Genomic DNA, 24,822 nt, shown 5'->3' with positions numbered 1-24,822 from the left:
GAAAGAATTAATTTAAAATTCAATTTTTAAAATCAAATAAATTTTTTTCTCCAACTATTCCATTAAAGAATTCATTACGAATTAATTCCTAGGCTTCCTAGTACTTCAAACGTAGTGAATTCATTCATTTGAGAGTTAATTCTCAATATAATTAATTCCTTATTGAATCATTGAATTTTTCTTAAATTCAAATCCTTTACAAAATAATTAAATTCATTTTGTAAATGATTAAAACAAAAATAAAATTGAATAAAGAAAAAATATTGTCATTCAATTTGTATTAGATTTGAATTAGCAAAAATTAAATAAATTTAAATGAATTTTATTAGGAATTAATTCAACAATGAATGAAGAATTATATTTAAATAAAAGCCTTTGAATGAAGCTAAACAATTTGTTATTTTGGGAATGATATTAAGGAATAATTTGTTGAAATGTTTAATTCGGAATTAAGATTTCAGCGAATTAAACTTAAATTGATTTAATTGATTAATTAATTCGAAGCTCTGGTTTTTCCTGATTAATGTTATTTTTTTGTATTCAATTAAACCAAATAATAAGATAATTACAGAAGCAATCCATTATAGTTTTGCCACGTTAAATTAGTTGTTTATAAATTTTTATAATTATTTCTGATTTAAAGGTTAGATTTAGTTTTAATTTGTTTAATCTACATATTATTACAATCTTACATTCAACATACTTAAGTAATACATTAAATTTTTTTTTATAATAGAAAAAGAAAGAAAAGAAAGTATAAGTATGTCAATTAGATCCAAACCTTTGTATCCACTAGCACAACTACAAGTGTAATTGGTGGCAAAACCTTGGCAAGTGCCACCATTCAGACACTTATCAGAGGAACATGCATTCAACTGAGCTGATCGGGATTGTTGTTGATTGCTTACAAGGGCGGAGGTAGCACTACTGGGTGATATGGGTGGCATATTTGTAGTTGTTGTCGTTATCGGTAAACAATGGCCAATAGGGCCTATTACATCATCAACATCATCATCAAATTATACAAAATTTTCGCAAAATTTCCAAAATCATAAATATTAAAATTTTGTTCATTTTGGGTATTTCAACAAAACAATAAAACGACATGGATAAAGCAACAAAAAAATATGAAAAATGATTTTAAAATTAGTAAAATAAAGCTTTGGCTGATGGATATGGTTTTAAATCAGCCCCATTCTATATGTGAAATGGGGCCTGACTGATTAAATATTTAAAACAAGCAACAAGGTGAGGGTGTTCGAATACTAATTTTAGCCTGCCTACAAATTGAGTTTGAACCGTACTGAACTAATTTGTAACGTGTAACAACAAAGATTATTATGATTTACAATAATAATAATAATAATAGTAGTAGTAACAATTATGAATGTTTTTGTTTAAGGAGTTTTTTTAGACATACTCAATTTAAGCTCACATCTCTTCTTCTTTAGCCACTCTGGTGGTATGTAGCGTTTACTTTTGCCTCCTCTTACTCCTCCTTCCCCTCCTTCACAATTTGTGGCCACAAGCTTATATTTTTGCGAAGCTTTTTATTGTGTTTTTTAGTATTTTATTTAGAAATCGTTAAAATAATGAGATAAAGAATAAACAAAAAACACCACAACCCAAAAAATAAATTTTATAAGAAAAGAAAACCTTAAACCACATGCATTTTGCCATTAAAAAAAATTTGTACAACAAATCACTTGTAATTATAGGGGTCTCCAAAATTAACGAGTGATTTGTTGCTTAAAAAATTCCCCTGTTCAATAAACCGCATCGGAATTAATTTTTAATTCACATAGTTTTTTGTTCTGTAAATCAAATCCACATGGTTTTCTCATTTAACTCTCAAATAATAAGACCTGGGGCAGAATTACAGCATTCGTGATCGCATGATAAAATTTAATAAATTTCTTGCTAGATATCGAATGCGGTAATTCGGCCCTGTTTTAATGAACAAAATCATGGGATTTACCGAACATCAATCAGTTTACCAATTATTAGTTTTTGAAAATCACTCGATTTACAGAACAGGGGCATTTATTCAGAATACCAATGAATTAGAACCAAACACCCTTTATAATGATTTAAAAATGTTACAATATTATGTTAATGAAGCGAAAGTCTTTGACTCACCTGAAGTTCCTGGCTTGCATATGCATTTTCCTCCTATGCACTCCGAGTCAATGGGACATTGAGGACATGGAGGTGGACCTTGTTGACACAGCTCACCCGAAAAACCCTGAGGACACAAACATTGGAAACCTATGGGCTTATCCAAACAGGTACCGCCATTCAAACACTGCTGAGTTTGACAACTAATGGGCTTTTCACACAGTTCTCCTCCCCAGCCATCAGAGCACTGGCATATGAACCAGCCGTTGGTGTCAAAACATTTACCATTGTGGCAGGGTTTCGCTTCACACTCATCGATGTTGGTCTGGCACAAAGGACCCATAAAACCAGTATTGGCACAATCACATATAAAACCATTGACCAAATCCATGCATTTGCCATTGTTTTGACAAGGTTGCGAGGCGCAGTCATCCATATCAATTTCACATTGCGTGCCGGCATAACCTTTGGGGCATTCACACTCTATATTCGAACTACCAGGCGCTACAACGCAGGCACCATTATTTGCACATGGATTAACCTGGCACAAGGGATTTATATTGATTTCCGTTTCACAGTGTTTGCCCGTGTGATTGGGGGTGCAAATGCACTGGTAATCACCGCGACTGTCTTCAAAGCAGGTGCCACTATTTGAACAGGGATTGCGATCACAGGGAGAGCCATTGTCCATTTGACAGTTTTTACCCGAATAGCGGGCAGTGCAACGACACTCATAGCCATCGTTGTGAGAAATGCACAAGCCATGACCCATGCAGGGATCATTGGCACAAAAGTCTTGATTTCTCAAAGGTATATCATGATCTGAGCAGGGACCATTGCCCAAAGGACATGGACCAAATACAGCATTCTGTACAGTCATCGAGTCATTAATAAACTGTAGGCCGGGACCATCTTGTAAACAACCGGTAAAGGAGTTGCCCAATATTAAAATGGCCGCTTCGTTGCCAATATCCTGATTCGTTAAAAACTGACTATTATAGGTAGAGTTTGCTAAAAATATATAAAAAAGATATAGAATTATTTTGAGTTAAAATTCGAATTAAATATTTAGTTATATTTCAGTTACATTCCCTAAAATCTTATGGGTCGATTATGGATGGCAACCGAACTTCAGTTGCGTGGTCAGTTGCCTAAATGGTATTACGAATGGCAACTGACATCTTTTCTGTTGCTAAATTGGCAACCAGAAATTTGTAGTTGTCCTCTGGCAACGCAACTGAAGTTCGGTTGCCATCCATAATCGACCCATTAATTCAAAATTACAGATAACCATTCCCAACCAAACAAATTCTTTAGCTTTATTTAATATTTTAATTTGAATAGAATTCATTCATTTATTGTTGAACTAATTCATAAAAGAATTTATTCTACCTTTGATTGATTCAGTTTTTGTGAATTCAAATGTAATCCAAATTGAATAAAAGTATTATTTCTTAATTAAATTTGTGTTTGTTTTCAAGCATGTACAAAATTAATTGAAGAAAAAATTGTCTTGAGCCATAATAGCCTTGATTTGAAGAAAGTAATAATTTTGTAATGGATTTGAATTAAAGAAAACTTAAATGATTCTATAAATATTGAATTAACAAAGGAAAGAGTTCAATACGGAATAGAAAGATTTAGAGAATATATTTAATTTGAATTTGAAAATTGAATTAAGAATTAATTTGTTTAAAACTTACCAAATATCCTCGATTCACGATCAATATACAAATATAAATTGCCATACTCATATTTGAATTGTAACGTATGCCATCTGTTGTCTAGCAAATGATACGAATATTTCACATCGACACGATTATTGGGTCCTATGACGGCCGGGCCGGCCAGTGATATTTGCAAAAAGTCATTGAGCACAGAGATTACTATTGAGTTTTTATTGTATTGTTGAGCTAAAATTTCACCACCTACAGAGACACAAGCAAAACACATTTCTTATTAAAATTCCAAGTTAATGAAATATATGTATAATGACTTACCGCGACATGAACGAAAACTTATGGCGGAATGATCCCATATGGGCATGGGTGACAACAAACGCAAATATGCCGAGCCATTGAAATATGCTTCTTTGGATGTAGCTGAGACACCAGAGGAATCTGCAAAAATACAACAAAAAAGAAAATAATGTCAAATAAGTATAAGATTAAAACATGTTGGGGAAAGTTCATTTCTGTGTTCAACTTTCATTTTACATCTATGACCCTTTTGCCATTTTCTAGCATATTTGTTGAACTATAACATGAAATCTTTGGAATAAGTACCAGTTACTAATCGTTTTACCAGGTCAAAAGTGAAATATATGTATGTAAGATTGTTAAGTACGAATAGGTTGTGGTGTTCATGTACTTTAAGTACTTCCTCATTTTTTTTTTGTTTCAGTTTTTTGATATGATGTACCTAGTATATACATTTTGTTTTAAATCTGCTGGTGGCTGTTGTTGTTTCTAGCACCAGTATCAGTGCAATTTGTACCGGTCATTAACTGGTAATGTTTTTTTACATTTTATTTTTTTTTGTATTGTAAGTATATTTTTTTGAAATACCTCAAGATTCATGTTACATTAAATGGACAAATAAGTCATATACACGCTTACTTAATGGGACCAATTTGAAACGGTAATAGGACGGAAATGGTAAAACATTTGCAATTATTTGGCAGTACGTTTTTTGTTTCGAAATATTATTAGCCCCATTCTGCAAACAGAATTTGACAAAACTAAATTGCTTTATTTTAGTTAATTAAGACGAAAAAATATGGTTGTGGTGACAATAATCGCACTGCGTCATATTATAAATGGATTTTATGGTTTTTGCAAATTATATGACCATAATATTACTAATATGTAGCATTCTATGATCCAACTTAACCATAATTGAATCCCTTGGTAATAATATTATGGTTCAACGACACAACCATAATGTACACTCTGGTTCACTTATTTAAAGGCACTAAAAATTCCATATTCAGCAGCCTGTATCTTCTGCAATTTTAAACCAATTGCATAATTTTAAAATAGAAATGGAAGCTAGACATCTTGAGATCTAAAAAAAATCATGATAGTAGTGGTTTCTTAACTAAAGAACTTTTTTTTTAACAATTTATAAAAAAAGTAAAAAAATTTGCTATTTTTTTTTGGTTCACTTGAATAAAGGCACTTTATTATTTTTTTTATTATTTTTAAAGTAAGCGATGATTTTTTGTAGCGAGCGTTTGTTTATTACAATTTATTACATCTTAATCATTTTACGAGTCAAAATGGCAAAACAAAAAATTTTAAATCTATCGGAAAAAACTAAAATCGATGTTTACCGTTCTGAAGGATATTCTAACCGCGCAATAGCTAAAAAAATTGGACGAAGCCCAACAGTTGTCGACAATTACATCAAGGACCCCGAGGGGTATGGAAAAAATTTTAAAGGAAGGGTTTCATTGTCTTTATCTACGTATGAGAAAAGAAAAATCGTCAGAATTGCTTCTAATTCTGCCTTATCCTTGTCAAAAATAAGAGCTCAAGCTGGAGTGCAAGCGAGCAAGTCATCAATACGCAGAGTAATTAAGAGCTGTGAGTATCTTAAATACCTGAAATTACAAAAAAAGCCGCCACTTAATGCTCCTCGTAAGGAAAAGCGGCTTCAATTCGCAAGAGACTACATGGTATGGGATGTGCAGCAAAGAGGTCATGTAAATGACTGGAGAACCGTTGTATTTACGGATGAGAAGAAGTTTAATTTGGATGGGCCTGATGGCTACAACTATTATTTCCATGATTTGCGCAAAGAAAAGCGATTTTTGAACCGACATCACAGCCGAGAGGGCGGCGTTATGGTGTGGGGTGCTATTACGTACTATGGCACCATTGATCTTGAATTTCAAAGTGCAAAAATGACTGGTGCAAGCTATAAAACGTTATTGGAATCAGCTTTTCCGAAGTTCAGTGAACTATTTGGTCCCATATCTTGGATATTGCAACAGGATAATGCCCCTATACACACCGCCAGAGTAGTAAAGGAGTTCATTGCAAGCCAAAATGTTAATATTCTGGACTGGCCACCCTATTCGCCAGATCTAAACATTATCGAAAATGTCTGGGGTTGGTTATCTCGTAAGGTCTATGAAGGAGGTAGACAATTTGATGACAAGCAGTCACTAATTCAGGCCATTAAGGATGCTTGGAATCAAATATCGTTGGATTACATACATTCTCTTTATCTGTCAATGAAAACACGTATATTTGAAGTTATTAAAAACAAAGGGGGTTGTACCCATTACTAATTTCTTAAATAAAGTAAAATAAATTTAAAAAAAACAAGAAAAACTGCTTTTCATTAAAATTAGTTAAAGTGCCTTTATTCAAGTGAACCAAAAAAATAGCAAATTTTTTGACTTTTTTTTATAAATTGCACAAAAAAAGTTCTTTAGTTAAGAAACCACTACTATCATGATTTTTTTTTAGATCTCAAGATGTCTAGCTTCCATTTCTATTTTAAAATTATGCAATTGGTTTAAAATTGCAGAAGATACAGGCTGCTGAATATGGAATTTTTAGTGCCTTTAAATAAGTGAACCGGAGTGTATGTGCTGGTTGTAACACAATCATATTAGGATTCCAGCTCAATCATAATGAGATTATTTTTGCAACAACATTTCATAATTGCTGCAATCATAGACATCCAGAGCGCAGAGAAAATATATGATTACGATATGGATGTCTAAAAATGAAAATGAAAATCTGCAGTCATTTTATTAGCGTCCACAGTTGGTCACATTTTGCCTCTAACATTATAAACATTATTATAATGGCAAAAAAAGTTAAACAAAAAACTATACAAAATACATACAAATAATGAAAAGTAAGACAAGTGTATAGTGTAGTGATTCTTTTTAAGCACTTTAGACTTTTGACCAAGTAATATTTGTTGGTTTTTTTGTGAACAATATTCGTACATTCAGTGTGTGTACCAGTATCATGCAGCAAAAGGTGTTGTCGGTTTTGAGGGCATCGATCAGTAGCAGCAGCAGTTGTGGTAGCAACATTTGCATTTAGTGCGAATCTAGACCAATGAGGTTTTTTTGTTGCTATTTCATAGCATTTCTAAAGTAAAACATGTTTGTATTTCCATACATTTAGTTAGTGATTATTTAACTAATGCTGATTTGTCTAATAGTCCATGTTAACAAAACGTTTCTTTTTTTCTATTTCTTCAATTATTTCTTTTTGGCATTTACTCTGTGTTACTGAGGGTAAATTTAGATGATGGCTTATATTTGAACTAAATTACTATATTAGTGGGTTTATGCATAAGAAAAATAGTGTATTCGTGTGTTGACTTATGTCACCTTTAAAACTTAACTTTTAGTTTAGTGTAAACGCTGTCGCTGTTTGTATTAATCAAAATTTGGTTTAAAACAAATTAATTAAATGAGTAAAACACTTTGCACTTAATGTGATTTAATTCTCACGTATTAGCTGTATTCTCTATTCTTAAATGTAGGATTTATCAAGAAAAATCGATAATAGTTTTGTGGGTTAATTGCTAAATAAAAAACTATTATTTGTCATTTGAATTAAGAAATCAAATCATAAATTTACATAAAAATGTTCTTAATGTAACATTTTTAAATTTTATGTGTTGTATAATGAAATTAACTCATGTCTACATATTCAGAGACTTTTTATACCCTACACCACCATAGTGGGGAGGGTATATTTGGTTAGTGCTGATGTTTGTAACATGCCTAAATAATGTCCCAACACCCACCTTAAAGTATACCAATCTGCTCAGGATAAACTCGATTTGTGATGATCGGTCCATAATTAGTCATAGCTCCCATATAATGTTCACTTCCGAAAATCATTTTAATGAGTGTAGATTTCTTAAAAATGTTGGTATTTTAATAAAACTAAACACAAATAATTTATATATATACAGAAGTCATGCCACCTAATTTTATTGCGATTGGTCCATAATTAGAATGGTGTAGGGTATCATATGGTCGGGTTTGACCGACTGTACTTTCTTACTTGTTTGTGGATTATTTTTTTGAAATATTTATCATTTGAAAATTCGTTAGAAAATCTTGTAAAAGATATTTTAAAGTTAGTGATCTTGAATTTCTAATAACTCTCGAATTTATTTAAATTTTCCATAATTCATATCTCTTTAAGTTAAAGTCAGATGTAATTGTTGTAACAAACATGTGTAATGTTGTTTGGAATTTTAAAAATACTGGTTAGATTTATTTTAAACTTGGAACTTCATTAGCTTTAATGAGATATAACATTATTTAGATTGTAATTTTTCCAAATATGTATACATAATGAATATTGAATAAAGTTTTAAAATAATAACAATCTCGTATAAATTTGTTTAATTTATGAATCAATTCTGAAGAATTAGTGTATATTTTTTTGGCGATATATAAATTCTATTTATCTCTTTTAAATTCGTTCGCTGGTTGATGTAATTCAGTCATTTATGAGTGTAAACGCCCTTGTCGAGAGAGATGATTTAATTCAGCCAAATTCCATTCCAAATTGTCTAGCTATTATGTTACGGAATGACAAAATCAATACCTTTTTTTGGTGGTGGATATAAAAATGTCAACCATTCATTCCATAAAATCACTCCCTAAATAAACTAAATACCTGATTTAGAAACATGAACGCAAAGCCTTTGAATGAATCTTAAGATTCAGAAACACGACCGGAAAACAATTTTAAAACTTTTATATAAAAAACACTCAAAAATTACTTGAACATTGACTGATTTTCATACAAAAATTTTAAAATTGTTTTTGCGGTCGTGCGACTTAATCATTACCTCTGTCTCCACGTAGCAATATTTATTGCCGCAATTCTCAAATTTGATTACATCCATAAAATTTGCGATGTGTAGACGGCAATTGCCATATGTAGCAATCCATTGCACTACTGATTGCTTAAGTAATAAGCTGTCAGCTCAGTTGTCATTAATTTAAAATTTCTTCTATCTATGATTCTGTGTGAATAATACAAACACATTTAATTTTTTTACGTACCAAAAGTAAAAAACCAAATAAATTAGTGGAAAAAATCTTTCAATTCAAAATACACCTCAGTTTTTGATACAACTTCTCGAGTTGAAAATTTAAAATTTAGTAATGGATTTGATTTAAAGAAAATTTAAATATTCAATAAGGAATTAATTATCAAAAGAATGAATTCTTAAAGGAATGAATTCAATACGTTTAAAATTTTAAGGAATTTAGCCTATGAATTAAGTCTTAATGAAAGCTTTAATGGAATGCAACTGAACTGAATTAAGAATTAACTCTTTGAATATAATATGTCTGTCTACCTTATTTGTTTCAAGTGTCAAATAAATGGTTTTTGAATTGGCACCACAATGCCAATTATTAATTTATTCAATTAATATTAATCATACGTTGTGAACATATTAATTTTAAAACAATAATTTTTCATTTTGGAAAAATTTTAAATAAATTTTAATACAATAGTATATTGACAATTCATGGTAATTTGTTGGAATGACTTGAAATGTTTTGGTTATTCCTTTTTTTAAACAGTTGGACAAATTATAAATAAATGTAATTTGTTTGTTACCAAGTAATGCGTGAATATTTTCAACAACTTTCTCAATAATTTATAAGTAATTTTTTTTAATAAAATGTTAGTACATATGTATACCAAAAAAAAGTAACAGAAATGGAGATTCGTGTTAGTTATACTTCACTGACTATAATTTTTGGTTTATTTTTTACCATCACCTCACCTTTGGTGATTAAATTAGTACTGCTCTAAATACATCAAATGATGTTTATATTCATACGTACATCTGTACGAAGCAATTGTTACAATTGTAACATCGAATTCATGAATTGTATTGAGATGAAGATGGTACAAATGCAATAAATAAAAAATAAATGTTGTTTGCATCACTATTAACTCGAACAACATTGAAAGAAAGAAGAAAACCTTGTTCAGTTGGTGTTTTTTGTTTAAAATAAACTATTAAACAATATAACGAATTGTAGGAGAGCAAAAAAAAAAGCATTTAAAATATATATTTTTTCATTATTAATCTTAATAAATCTTTTAACTTAATTACTATAGTCGTATAGTTTCTCTTTGTTTGATTTTGCTTTTAATTTATTTTTAAAAAGTGAAATTATTTTGTAATGTTTTTTTTTCTAATTGAAAATTTTATTTTCATTTGAATTTTTTTTTGTTACAGCAAAAGTTTTTATACGTGATTTCGTGTCAAATGGTATTAAGAAATGAAACTTAAAAAATAACATAGTTTTGGAATTATGAATTAGAGAATTAGCTAAGAATTGTAAAGGTTATAAAGGAAGAATTTATGCAGTTTAACCATTAAATTTCCATTTCAAATTAATAAAATCTTTTTATTCATTTATAATATTTTATTTTATCAACATTTTTAAGGAATTAATCTATTAGGCTTAAACTAATACATATTTCCATTTTTTTTTTTTTTTAAAATTAGGGAAACTAATTTATGTATGTAAATTAAAGATAAAATAACATAAGAGACACAGAGCAGCTTTTCTCCTCCTACTTAAGAGATAAAATCTCAATATTATTCAAAAATATATTATGTACATATTTTTTAGGTTAAACAAAATTCATATTGAACTCAAAGATGTTGTGGCTGTCTGAAAAATTTAGGTTAAAAAAGAATAACAATAACAAAACAACAATAAAAATTGAAAATAACAAAACTGAAAAATTGTATGATTAATCGTTTCTTGCTCACAAAATTTTATTCTACTTTTTTGATTCCGTTCGCTTTTGTACTTTTATTTAGTTTTCTGGTTTGTTTGAGTTTTTACATGATTTTTCCGCGTTGATGTCTTTGTGATTTTAAGCAGAATCAACATTCATTTCTCGAAAGACATTCCCATCTTTCATTTTTTTAGATGTGTTGCTTCGATGTTTGTTTTAACGTGAAAATAAAACTAAAAACATGCATGATAAGAGATTTAACCGTATATTTGTGTTTGGCTTATTTTTTTTCTGTTTTCATACATATTTCGTTAACATTTTGTTTGTTGGTCTCTTTTACCCTGAGAACGGTAACAGCAATAAAAAAATTTAAAAAAAACATGGTTATGTTTACATTACAGATTTTGAAGCAGCATTAAAAAAAGTTATACAGAAAAAAACACCACTAATGGAAAAAACTACTCTATAGAGGAACCAGTTTCCTATGTACTTCAGCAGTACCACAATAGATTCCCTTTTTATGTTTTCCAACGAAAGAATGTAACAAACAAAAGACAAAACAAAAAAATAAAGAGAACAATGTAAAAAAGAAACAACAAGCCAACTTCAAAAAAAGGTAAACAATGGCTCACAAAGCTCAATAAATGTTTAAAGTTGTAGACAATAACAACAACAATAATAATAAAAAAACACGCACGATCGGTTCAGTAACCTTAACAAAAGCAACAAAGTTTTTTTTTTTTTTTTTTGTTATGTGTATAAATGTCTGTAGATATTCCAACTCTAGACCCTCAGAATGCATAGATACAATTCAAATTTTGTACTTTTTTTCCACCAACAACAAAAATAACCATGACGCATTAGAAATATATTTAAAGTGCTGCATACGCCCCTTTAGTTGGCATTCGAAATGAATAGAACACAAGCCATTAAATAATTAAAATACATATGTATTTCAACAAATTTTTAAAACAAAATCAATATTTTGAGTTATTTATTTTATAGTTACACATTCAATTTGACTCTACATTTTCATTATCATTATACGTATAAATCTATCATCTTACATTATTTTTATACCCACCGCCAAAAGTATTGATTTTGTCCTTACATTTGTAACACATCGAAATATATATATTCTGGGTTCTTATAAAATTCGAGCTGGTCTGTTGAAGTTACGATAGGGCCTAGATGGATAGACTTAGGGACATGAAATTTTTCCCAAATATTTTTGGTTGACCAGAAATGTTTTGTATTGAAATCGGTCTAAACAGAAAAAAAAATTAAACAAATGTCCGTCCGTCTGACATTTAAAAAAAATTAAAATGAGGAGACCCAAATTTGACACAAATAGTTATTGTTTGTAACTAACTTATGTGAACTAATACAAAATTTTTAATCAAAATATATAAAAAAAAACTATTTAAATGTATTAAGTGAAATTTACCACTGATAGTTTCTAGTCAGATAAAATCAAAATCGATGCCAATTCTCGGTACAAACGAATCAGTTGAGTTCGGTGCAGGTTCCCTTTGACGGTCTGTCCAGATTTCATTTGCTTATAATAGATAGGACAATTTTGCAGTAACCAAATACTGGCTTTGGTGTCGATTCGACTGGTTGGCCGGTCACATACGATCTCATATGCTTCGGGTTATCGTAATGGATCCATTTTTCATCGCAAGTAATGATTAGGTGGAAAATTTATTTTCTTTTGTAGCGTTCAAGCATCGTAAAATCAAGGTCTCTCGGCTTCAATTCGTATGGTACCCAATTTCCCAACTTTTGCATGAATCCTACTGATCACAAACGTTTTGAAACTGCTCTCAATGATTTTATAAGCTCTTGCTGAGTTCGACAAAAATCTTCATGGAGTATTGCCTATAATTCTTGAGCTTCAAATTTGTTTGGCTGGCCTGGGCGATGTCTTCCGTGTCAAAATTACCACTACTGAACCGCACAAACAATATCTCGCACATTGAAACCGATGGAATACATTCACCATAAGCTTTGGTGAGCAATCGTTGTGATTCAGCGGCACTTTAAGAATTCAAACCGATACCTATCATCCAGACACTTTCCAGAAAGTTGCGCGAATGTTCATTTAGGTAAGTCAAATTGTCAATTTTAGTTAAGAAATAGTATGTAAGAATAAGAAGTAAGCAGATAAAAAATAAATCCATTATTCATTCTTATAAAAAAAACTAATTTGTAGCGTATATTAAGTTCACATTACCCACCCACATTCATTTTGGTTTCTTTTATTAATTTATTATTATTTTCTTTCCATTTGAAATCAATATTAAATTAAACATAAATATTATAACGGTACATTGAAAGAAAATCCACCTACCTCCCTCTTGCAGCTGGTTGCAGCAGCAGTATTGAAAGCAAAACAAGCGCGAGAGAAAAAAGGTGTAAACCTAAACCTGAACTTAAGGTTGTAACATGTTCATTGAGAAAAACTGTAAAGTGTAGATGAGTAAAATTCAGGTTTTAGTTTTTTAGTTGGCTGGTTATGCCTGGTCGATTTTATTTTATTATTTTTCTGTTTTAACGTGTAAATATTCTATTATTTATACGAGTATTTGGTTATATTTAGTAGAGTAACCGTCTAATAAATTCATTTATGTATTAGGAGGTGTGTCTACTTTTGACATTCAACAGGCCATCATGATTATTATATTCTTTGTTTTTGTGGTTGTTATTATCATCATCATTCCCTAAAATAATTTATGTGCATTTCATTCTTAAACAACAAGTGTGTTTTAATTAGTTTTTCAAAACTAACAAATTTTCAAATATTTCAATAACTTGCAATGGAAAAAAGGGTGGGTTTTACACTAGTAAGTTAGTTAAGTGAATTTTAAGTTTTGTGGGAAATCAAAGAATTTAATAATTAAATATGCTTGTTATTTAAATGTGTTTAAAATTAAAAGAAGTTTTTATCTTAAATTTAAAGTAACGGTACAAGTATGCTTACTATTTCATTTAGAAAGACTTTATTTTTTGTCATGCTATTTAATTTTGAAATGTGTACAGAATTATTTATCCGACAAGTGATAAATAATCCATTAAATATTTTAAATGGAAAATCTTGTTTATTGAAAACTAAGCTTGAGAAAGCAGGTTTATCAGCATTATTCTATTACGGAAAACACAAATATTCGTCACGCCAAAGAATTTTGAAATTTAGACATATTTTACATTAGAAGCAGACAAATTACACCTTCTTTTCACAAATTTATATCGAACAAGGCGTCATATTATAATAGGAATTTAAGTATGTATGATGTCAAATTATGTTATGATTCGCATATGACTAATGTAATAAGATCCTACTTAACCATAATTTACTTACTTGTTATAATGGTAATCAAAGTATAAAATAGTAGCACAACCATAATATGATTGCATCCAACTATATTATGATTCCACCTCAACCATAATATGTTTATGTCAAAATATGGTAGCTGTTATGATCATATTATAGCACAATCATATTATGTTTGGAACCAATCATATTTGAATTCCTGCTCAATCATAATACCATTATTTTTAAACCTCTTGTTATAATTATTTGTTTATTGGTAATCACAACCATACTATAATTGTGTCCAATCATATTATGATTCCACCTCAACCATAATATGGTTATGTAAAAACATGGTATTATAACTGTTGCACAATCATATTATGGTTGGATCCAACCATATTTTAATTCCAGCCAATTCGTGCACACAATAAGATTATGTGTCCAACCATATTATGATTCACCCTCAACCATAATATGGTTATGGCAAAACATTGTAGATGTTATGATCATATGGATGTAGCTCAATCATACACAGAGAAAACAGATTCGTGATAGCAACCGAATTTGTTGCCAATCGAATGATTCTACCTTAGTGACCGAATTTTACAGTTGTGACTACGAAATTTTGGAAGGCGTAACAAAAGTTTGGTTGCTTCAACCGAAATTCTTCCTTATCAACTGAATTTCTGTTGACAGAACAGAAATATTCTATATGTGCAACCGAATGATTCGATTGGCAACAAATTCGGTTGCTATCACGAATCTGTTTTCTCTGTGTATTGAAAGCTCAATACGATTATGTTTAAACCACTTGTTATAATTATTTGTTCATTGGTAATCATAGTTGGTAAATATAGCACAACCATAATATTATTGTGTCCAACAATATTATAATTCCACCTCAACCATAATATGGTATTGAAAGCAGTATTTGTAAGTTAAAAGTAATGAAATATATTTGTTAAAAAAATAAATTCATGCTAAAAAGAATTAAAACAACATCACTTAAGTCGGGTTTAGCAACATTTCCTATCACGTCCAAAATTTCACAGTTTTTAGAATTTTTGATTCTGAGTCAAATAACGAAATTTTTTTTTGGTTTTTGGGCTTTAATTTTCAAAATATTTTGAAACTTAAAATCCACGCCTACCAAAAAGTAGTCGTAACAGTAAATAAAATTTTCATTATTTTACTCAGAATCAATAACACTAATAATATTTTTTTGCTAAAATCGACATAAGACGTGTATTATTATACATTTCATTAAAAAAAACTAGACAAAATGCTTTAAATTAAAGTAAGACAATTATATTTCCTGTATGTAGACTTTATTGGGCTACTGTATGTTCGTTATAGAACTATTTTTTAAAAAAAATCAGTTTTCAAAATAACTGAGGCATTCAATAAGTCATCTGACATCCGATTTCTTAGTTTAGTGGCAAAGTTTCCTGCCACCGAGGAAACTCTTTCGCTTTCCACAGATGTTGGCTTTATCGTCAGTAAAACATTATAAAGACAATCTAAATTTTTTGTCCGATTGGTATTTGCTTCAAATAAAGCTAAAAACACTTTCAGCATTTGATTTTAAATGTTTAGGGTTTTCTTTTGCAATATTGATTGCATTTGTTATTAAAATTTTGCTCCATTTGTATTTCGAAAACATCATTTACTCTTACAAGTGTGTGTAAGATCAAACAGTATCAAATAAGATAAAACTAATATATTTGTTTTGAATCATAGGTAAAATAATTTTTTGAGAAAAAATTTAAAACTACGTTAATTTTAATTTAAAATATGTAGAATATATCGAGTTTGTTTGCTTCTATGTCAGTCATGATTATCAATAACAAAATTCTTACGAATATATCCGATAGCTTGATACCACCCTGAAAACCTATATCAAGCAACAGACGGATATCATTAAACGATCCACATTATATATACTTTTTAGGGTTACAGATAAATATTGTAGAAATTACAAACTTATATATTTATTTATTCTAAAAATATTCGTAAAAATACTTTTTCCAACTCATGCTGATAAATTTCAAAATTCATATTTAAATATCATTTGAAATTAATAGTTAATAACCAAGGCAATGATTTTCATGCACTAAAAAATTAAAAATATGCGCTTATAATATGCATTATAAAGAAAGAAAATATGCACTAAAAATGACACTCGGCCTAAAAGTGCATCACATATGATGCACAGCAAGTTTCTTTCACACGTCCGTGCATCAAATATGATTCACAATTTATATTATTTTTCAATTAACAAAAAAACTTTGGACGTACGGCAAAAGTTTGTTGTATGGGGACAGGCAAAGGGTTAAATTTAGCAACACGAGATGGTGCCTTTAAAAACACTTTTTTTCATTGGAAATTAATAAATCTATATCTTCAAATTGAGATCCAATTTCTTCGGCAACTCGATGTAAAAAATGTGTTAAACATGCTACATGAATAAGTTTTGAATAAAATACCTTTAGACTATTCGCTGGTATAAAAATATATCCAAAAGAAAATTAAATATGCAATAAAATGGAAAAAAATATGCTAAATAAATACATTTAAAAGAAAAATATGCATTTATAACAAAATATGCAACAACAAATTGATGCCATTTTGTTGCAAATTCTTCGATTCGTAAAGATAAATTGTCAAAAGTGATTTTGAGTTACAGACTACAAACATCCATTTGCATAGAAATCCTTGCCCTGGTAATAACTTAAAGTTAGGCCCTATTATTTCATCCTTAGAAAAAGTTAACTCAAAAACTCAAAATATTTTTCATACGCGAGGTGGTCAAGTGACTCTATGTATATTTCAACAGGGCTGTTTTAAGTCTAATATTCTGAAAGCTTTGCTCTTTCTATTATAATTTGCATTTTTTTATTACACTATTTATATCTCAGTCAATAATAGGCCTAGAATGAGCGGTATTTTTAAATGTTGATATCAAGTTTAATTCAATATTTTTGATATTAGTAATGAGTGCTCTTGCGTATAAACTTTTCGTTTTCAGTTTATATTTAAATTCATTTGCAACAAATTATTGCAAATAATATGGGTATAAACTTGTTAATTTGTCAAAATTGACATCTGTCATTTTGGTGTTAAACCAATTACTGTGAAAACAGTTGTAAATCTAATAAATATTCCACAATGCACGCACACCTTTCTTTCCGACAAAAGAGTTGTTTTGTACCTACGAATTAATTTATTTGTATGGGTGTGTAAGAGTAGTTGAGGGTTCTTTTCAAACCTGATAATGAATTTTTGAAATAATATAATTTCAAAATACAAACTACAAGTACAAAAAAGAACTTAAATTGTAGAAAAAAATAAACAAGAAATGCTTTAAAACTAAATTATGAAAGCAAGACTTTTATTGTCAACGCATTATGTACGTTCCATGACCATAAAACGTAATCTATGTACAATTCTTATAAGTGTGTAACTATTGCTTTCTTCTACAGTTCTTCTTTAGCTGGCTTTGGTGGGTTTTTATTTTTAAATATTAAATAATATATAAAAAAAACATTTCCCTTGTAACTAAATTTGGCTATATGACCGGCTGACTGGCTGTCTTTGGAAAAAGTGTCTAGAGCCATAAGAATAAGACATTATGTAATCGTTTTTAAATAGGTTTTTGATTTATTAACTCTAGATTTAAATACTCAAAACAACTAAACTTTGTTAACAAGACAACAGGTAAATTTGCGTATGTATTGAGTCTTTTAAATTTTGGTTTTTGCGTACCTTTCACAAAGTACTTCTGACGTAGTCATACTAATTAGGTGTCAGTTTCCTAATAACTGCAATAACATACCTAGACAAATAATAATAAATACTCGTACATGCTGCAGTTAGTGTACACATGTTTTAGTTGGAATTATCTTCCTCAACCGTAATCTATCTGATCGTCATAAAATTTAGTGACTGTGTTTTTGGGAAATACCACATTTAATCGCACTTTAAGGGATTTAATCTTCTAAAATGTTTCGCAGATTAATTTTCACTTTGCTGCCTGTTTGCTGTATCTTTTATGACTCTTTTCGTTTACTAGTTGTTGTTGCTTAAAAAATATTTTTATTATTTATTAGACTTGTAAAAATCTCATCATGTTTAAAATCTATTAAGGTTTCCATGGGTAAATATTAAATACGTATGTATGTATCTCGTGGAGGTACATATGTATCTCAGTATTCGTGTGAAAATGTTATTTACTACCTCTAATTTAATATTTTTTTATTAACATTTTTGTTTGAATTCTAAGAAACTGAAACCCGTTTCAGTTATGATCACTGATTTCTCAGAGATATTTTTTTTAATTTGATAATAAATAAATTGTTTAAATGTTTTTACTGCTTAAATAATAAATAATATACATATTATACATATGTATGAATAAATCGGAAATTATTTATTATTTTTTGCTGTCGCGCTAAACTGTTATAAAACGTGATTTTATAAGAGTTTTTTTTCTCGTTAACTCATAAAAATTCTTTAAAAAAATTCCTATAATGTGATAAATCACTTATACAATACAGTTTCACTAGCTAATACGGATTTAACCACAAAATACATTAACTACTCCTATTACAAAAAACCTTTTTATGCATAATTTTCTAATACATTATATTTCATAAGTACTTACTTATATCTTTATATTTCAAGCTATTAAAAATTAATCTAAGGTGCAAATGTTATTTGATATTGTTATTGACAATAATTTAATTTTTTTTTATTAAATCATTGATAGTTGGTGAATATATTATTGTTTTTTTCCGAACTAATATGCCAAACCGCAAACAACATGTTATACAAGTTACAAAACAATAGAAAAGTTTTTATAAAATAATCGAAATTTGAAGCAAATTATTAAGATTGACATTAGTTTCAAGTAATTTTATGAATTATGTATGTATTTAATTATTAATACAATTAAAAGTTTATTAATTGTTTTAATGTTAATGATAAACATTATGCATCAAATTATTTAAAACATGACATTTTACTAAGAAAATGTTTAGCTGTCACGTGGGATAGAAAAGTATGGTGTGTATTTTTATATCCACCACCTAAAAGATATTTGTCATTGCGTTTATAACACATCAAAATATTGGTCATATATTCTGGATCTAGGGCGATGAAATCTTTGTGGAAGAGAAATGTTTGCCATTATTGCTAATAGCTAACTTATGTGTTTTAAAATGGATCAAAATATATGAAAAACTTCGTACCAATATGGAAAAAAAGCTGAGAATCTAATTATTTAAATAAAAAAAAATGTCAGCCATTCATTCATAAACCCATTCCCAAAATCTAATTCTTTAGATTCATTCAAAGACTTTTATTTAAATAGAATTCATTCATCGTTGAATTGATTCATAATGGAATTGATTCATAACAAAATTCATTCAAGCTTTGAATAATTAAATTTTTGTTAATTCAAATCTAATACAAATTGAATTGAATATTTTTTCTTTATTCAATTAGTTTTTGTATGGTTTTTAATAGATTTGAATTGCAAACAAATTGAATCATTTAAAATATTTTGTTAAGCAATTTTGTAAAGAAAATTTTATTGATTCAATAAGGAATTAATTTCATAAAGATTGAATTCTTTAACGAATGCATTCATTACATTTGGAGAACTAAGGAATTAAGACAACGAACTAATTCTTGCTAAAGGGTTTAATGGAATTATTAAGAGGATATATTTAATTTGATTTTGAAAATTTAATTAAGAATTTATTCTTTAGAACTTTTGAAACTAAGTTAAACAACGAAAGACTTGTAAAAAAAATCAAAAGTTTTTTTTTCATATTTTACTTGAAATTTTTATTTTCGAACAAGTTCAAGTAGGGTTTGGCAAATATTTGCTTTAGTAAACATATTTTTAAGATAAAATAATAGAGTTGGGTTAAAAAATCAATATTTTAATTAGATTTACCCCCATTTTCTCAATCTCCGGTTATTTTTTATCGTGACGATAAACTGACAGTTCTCATACCAAAAAAGTGTTAATTGGAGGATTATAGTTACGAAAAACGATAACCCGATATTGAGAAAATGGGGGTTAGTTCAACTGTAGATTAGTTCAGTTCTAGTTCAATTTCTAGATTAGGTTTTAGTTTTGGTTCTAATTTATGTTCTTGTTTAGTTTATAGTTTAGATTCTAGTTCAAGTTTAGTTGTGTGCAGATTTTAGTTCAGATTGTATTTTACGTTCTAGTTCAGGTCTTAGGTAAATTCTAGTTAAGTTTTTAGTACATATTATAGTTGAGGTTCCAGATTAGGTACTAGTTTATATTCTAACTTAAGTTTTAGTTCAGATTCTAGTACAGCTTTGAGTTAAGTTCAGGTTAATTAGAATGTTATATATTTCTTATGAAATACCGGGAATATAGAATCGGATTTAACTGATTTCATGTCACAAATTCAAAAATAAATAATTTTGTTATAAAACCCAATACTTCGGGTGCCTAAATCCAAGCTAATCGGCATTAAATTCCTTCAAAAAATAATTTTAACTGAAATATAATTTTCTGCCAATATTCAAAAACTTCTTATTTATTTTATTAATTGTTATTTTCAATATTTATTTAGTTTATTATAGAATAAATGCTAAAAAAGGAATTCAGTAACTAGGTAAGTAAATAATATAATTTTTTTTTAAATACGGTTTATCGAAAATACACACGAAAATCTTGACCCTATTGTTTATTCAATACCAAATATATTAACGTTTAATTTACTGTTTACAAAAACAACAACATCAAAAAAAATCTATTAAAAAAGTAAAGATAAGATTATTGTATCTTATAAACAATTCATTCTCTACCAGTTACAGATACCAAAACTAAACGATTGATGTTGTCATACTAAAAACTAAATGGTTGGGTAAATTTTGCAATATTTTGTTTTTGTATTGTATATTATTTTTTAAGTTTGAATTCATGTATTTCATTTTGAAGTATTAATAAAAAATAATTGAAAAAAATTCAGCTGTTTGGGGTGTAAGAGTTTGTTTTTCTACAATTAAAACGAAATTAATCTTCGCTCATCTTACAGATATTAGATATTTTTTTTAATAAATAAACAAACAAAAAATACTATTTTAATAGTTTAGGTGTAGGAGTTTAAGTATTTTTTTTTTCAATTTTGAAATTCAAAACCACAATATGGCTTTGTATTATGTATGACTGTTTGTTTGCAATTGTATTATTTGGTAATTTAGTTTTGAGTTTTTATTATCTGTCTTTTTTGTTTGTTTGTTTTGTAATTACAATTAGTAATACATATTATTTAATGGTGATTTCTGTTTAACTTACCCATTGATAAATAAATTAATAATGTTAAAAATATCCATTGTACTAGTTGACCAGCTGAACACGAGTTATGGGACCAGGGAATAGATCTTTTGGTGGCGTAACTGCTGAATGCAGTCTTATCACTTTGATTACTACTCATTATATTCGAGATTGAACTTTTATTCGAATTGGTAGTTGTTGAATTTGTTGTGTTATTTGTATTGTTATCATTGTGCCGCCAATGTTTTGTTAATGCATTTTTTGCGGCTATTTTTGTTCTTATTGTAGATTCTTCTGCTGTTGTTAATATTGTTGTAGTTGGTAGATTTTGTTGTACATTTGCTGACGCATACTTTGGCGTCGACATTGTTGCTGCTGTTGTTGTAGGAATTGTTTTAAAATGTTGTTCTGTTATCGTTTTCGTTGCTGTTCTTCGTTTTTCTATTCTTTTGTGTGATTGATGTTCATTATTATTATTATTTTTGTTATTATTGCATGAGTGTTGTTGGTGTTGCTGCTGCTGTTGTTTTTGTTTGTATTGATGTTGCATTGCTGCTTCCGAAGGTGATGATGATAATGATGTTGGCAATACTAATAATGACGTTAATGATTCTAATGACGTTTGCATTTTATGTTTTGTTTATTCGTTTATTTATTTTGTTTTTCTCAACCCAGGAATGTTTAACGATTTTTCTTTGTATTTATTGTTGTTTTAAATCATTAAGGCTTTGAAAGTTTTTTTATATTTTTTTTGTTAATTATTGGTTTTACATGCTCAAACACACACACACACAAGTGTATGTTAGTTATTTTATAGGTGTGAGTATTTTTTTTATGCAAAAATGAATTTGTTTTCTATAAAATTGAGGTTAATTTTGGTTAATAATGTTTTTTTTTTTGTTGGAATTTTTTGTTTTACATTTTCAGATACAACATTCAACAAGCTTGTAAATAAGTAAGTACTTTAATTTCTTTCTTTCTATTCGTGACAATAAAATAAAAATAAAGTTACACTTTCTCATCTAGAACTGGTTGTTAGTTTGGTTATGACAAGACAAGAAAAAAGAACTTTAAAGGAATTAAAACATTTGATTTTAATTAGATCTTTTTTAAAAGTTTTTCAGATTCTAATGATTTTTTCTTTTTTTTATACATAAAATCCTTTCTTTAAAACTTATGCCGTTTTCTTTTCTGGAAGGAAATTATGTTTTTTTTCCTGAAAATACATTAGTATCTTAATGAGTATTTAAACTACACTTTCGTCCAAGTTGTACAATATTAGCATAATTATAATTAGATCTTGAAATGGTATTTTATTTAATACTATTGATACAATTGACGGTCAATTTAAAAAAGAAATTTGTAATTTCCAGCAGATCGATTGAGAGCCATTTCATTTTTTGGGAAAACGTTTTATGCTCCACATTCTATATCAATAAAAGGTTTAGTTCTTAAAAAAAACACTTATCTGACTTTCATTGGCACCTGAGGTAAAATATTACCATATTGTTAACGAACAATTATCGAAAAAATTCCAATTATTTTTGGAAAAAACTAAAAGCCAGATTTTCAAATAATGTTTTAAAGTATTATGACCAAACATATCATAATTAATAATGAGCCTTAAATCAGTAGTTCAAGTATATTTCCATCGCCCAGCTTCAAAATTTGAGTTACAATTTTATATATGGGCAATTCCATGAGAATGACTACCACGACCGAAAACCCAAAAACCCTTGAAACTTGCCTCTCGCAATTCTACATATACTTTAAAATTACTTCCGTTTTATGTCACGTACGATATACCCTTATTTCGCTCGATATTTTGGACAACAATGTTTCGAATGAACTTTTTATTATTTTCAAATATAGTACCCTCTGAATGGAACATAAAGACCAAATTATTTTTCAGATACTCTTATTTTTGCAAAATCTATTCCACTCTATAGGCGTACAAATGTCACGTACGATGATATGGAATTGCCCATATGAAACTGAACTGACATTTTATATAAAATCCATTAGAATTCAAACATAGTGAATGACGAAAAAATCCTTTTTGTAGAATTGATATTACTTAAATCCATAAAAATATATAAAATTCTTATAAGGTTGGTTTCGATGCACATTTCAAAGATCTGTCGCTTGATATGATAATAAACAGAATTTGGTCCTATTCTTTGATTTGGCTCATCTAGATCAAAACTATGTACGTAGAATTTAGAAATTATATTTTAAAACAAACTAAACTTTTGCAACATTCTCACTATTATTTTGACTCCATTCAAACACAATTCCTTTAAATGTTTATCAAAGTGTATAATAAACATAGCTGTAACTTGTGAATAAAATACAAAATATAAATATTTTTTATATAATTTTAGTTTTTGTTTCTAATTATAAATATTTATTTTCCAAATTATTTATTAGTTAAATAAAGTATTTGTCTAATTTATTAATAATATTTACAGTTAAATGTATCCATATTTATATCTTTTAAAACCAATTAAATTATAAATATAATCATTTTATATTAGTTTAATTAAATTATATTGATATTTTTTTAGAAAATAGTAAAATTTTATATATTCAAATAAAACAAAGTTGAATAAAATTTAAATTTATTTCATTTAGATACAAAAAAATCAACTAACTTCTTTGGAATATTTATTCAAACAAAACACAAAAAACTAAAATTATTCAAACAAAAAATGATTGAATAGAAATAATTCTAATAAAACTTTAGAAATATTTTTATTTCTCACAAATTAGAAACAAATAAATTTATTTTTCCAAAAATTACTGAATAGAAATAATTCTAATAAATGTTAAAGAATATTTTTATTTCACAATAATACTGATGTAAAATGTCTTCTGATTGCATTCTGAGTTGAAAAAGTTATTTTCAAAACGAATTACAAATTTTTTTCAGACCCTAATTCTCTGGTATCTAGTATTCTATTTTTAAAAACTACTACTTAATCATTGATTATCACTAGAATATGAACACAGATTTATGGTTTCAATTGGAGGTTTATTATTAATTTAAATTGTGAAGAACAAAATTCATGAATTATTTTTGAAAACTGTTTTTAAAGTAACTAGTTGTTCAAAATGATCGTCTGACATGGCATTCCTCCTAGGGCTATTTATCGTTGAATTATTTTTGAGCATTGTTTTTGTTTTTTCATAGCAAACGAAGGATCTTTTTCATAATCATCGAATGAAAAATCTTCATCGTCCGAGCTCATTTTCACACACAAAAATATGTTTTTATAAAATTGTTCAAAAATTTT

The 24,822-nt window shown here is 28.3% G+C and overlaps 1 protein-coding gene across 2 annotated transcripts in view; it reads right to left on the bottom strand.

The window, feature by feature from the left end:
• The window catches only part of crb (crumbs), a 34,488-nt gene that overhangs the window by 8,298 nt on the left and 1,368 nt on the right, over positions 1-24,822 (bottom strand). The window contains exons 2-6 of one of the 2 annotated variants that reach the window (XM_065498755.1): positions 21,548-22,381; positions 4,119-4,238; positions 3,822-4,046; positions 2,140-3,129; positions 782-991 (exon numbers count right to left, since the gene is read on the bottom strand). In XM_065498755.1, the coding sequence (XP_065354827.1) occupies positions 782-991; positions 2,140-3,129; positions 3,822-4,046; positions 4,119-4,238; positions 21,548-22,154 (2,152 nt within the window). In that variant the 5' untranslated portion in view covers positions 22,155-22,381. The remainder of the gene's footprint in view (positions 1-781; positions 992-2,139; positions 3,130-3,821; positions 4,047-4,118; positions 4,239-21,547; positions 22,382-24,822) is intronic. The other variant, XM_065498756.1, reaches the window with a different exon arrangement.

Source organism: Calliphora vicina, chromosome 1 (genome assembly GCF_958450345.1).
Source record: "Calliphora vicina chromosome 1, idCalVici1.1, whole genome shotgun sequence".
Classification (NCBI taxonomy): domain Eukaryota; kingdom Metazoa; phylum Arthropoda; class Insecta; order Diptera; family Calliphoridae; genus Calliphora; species Calliphora vicina.
Note: the sequence above shows the minus strand (reverse complement) of the source record. Positions and strands in the feature narration are given on the sequence as shown.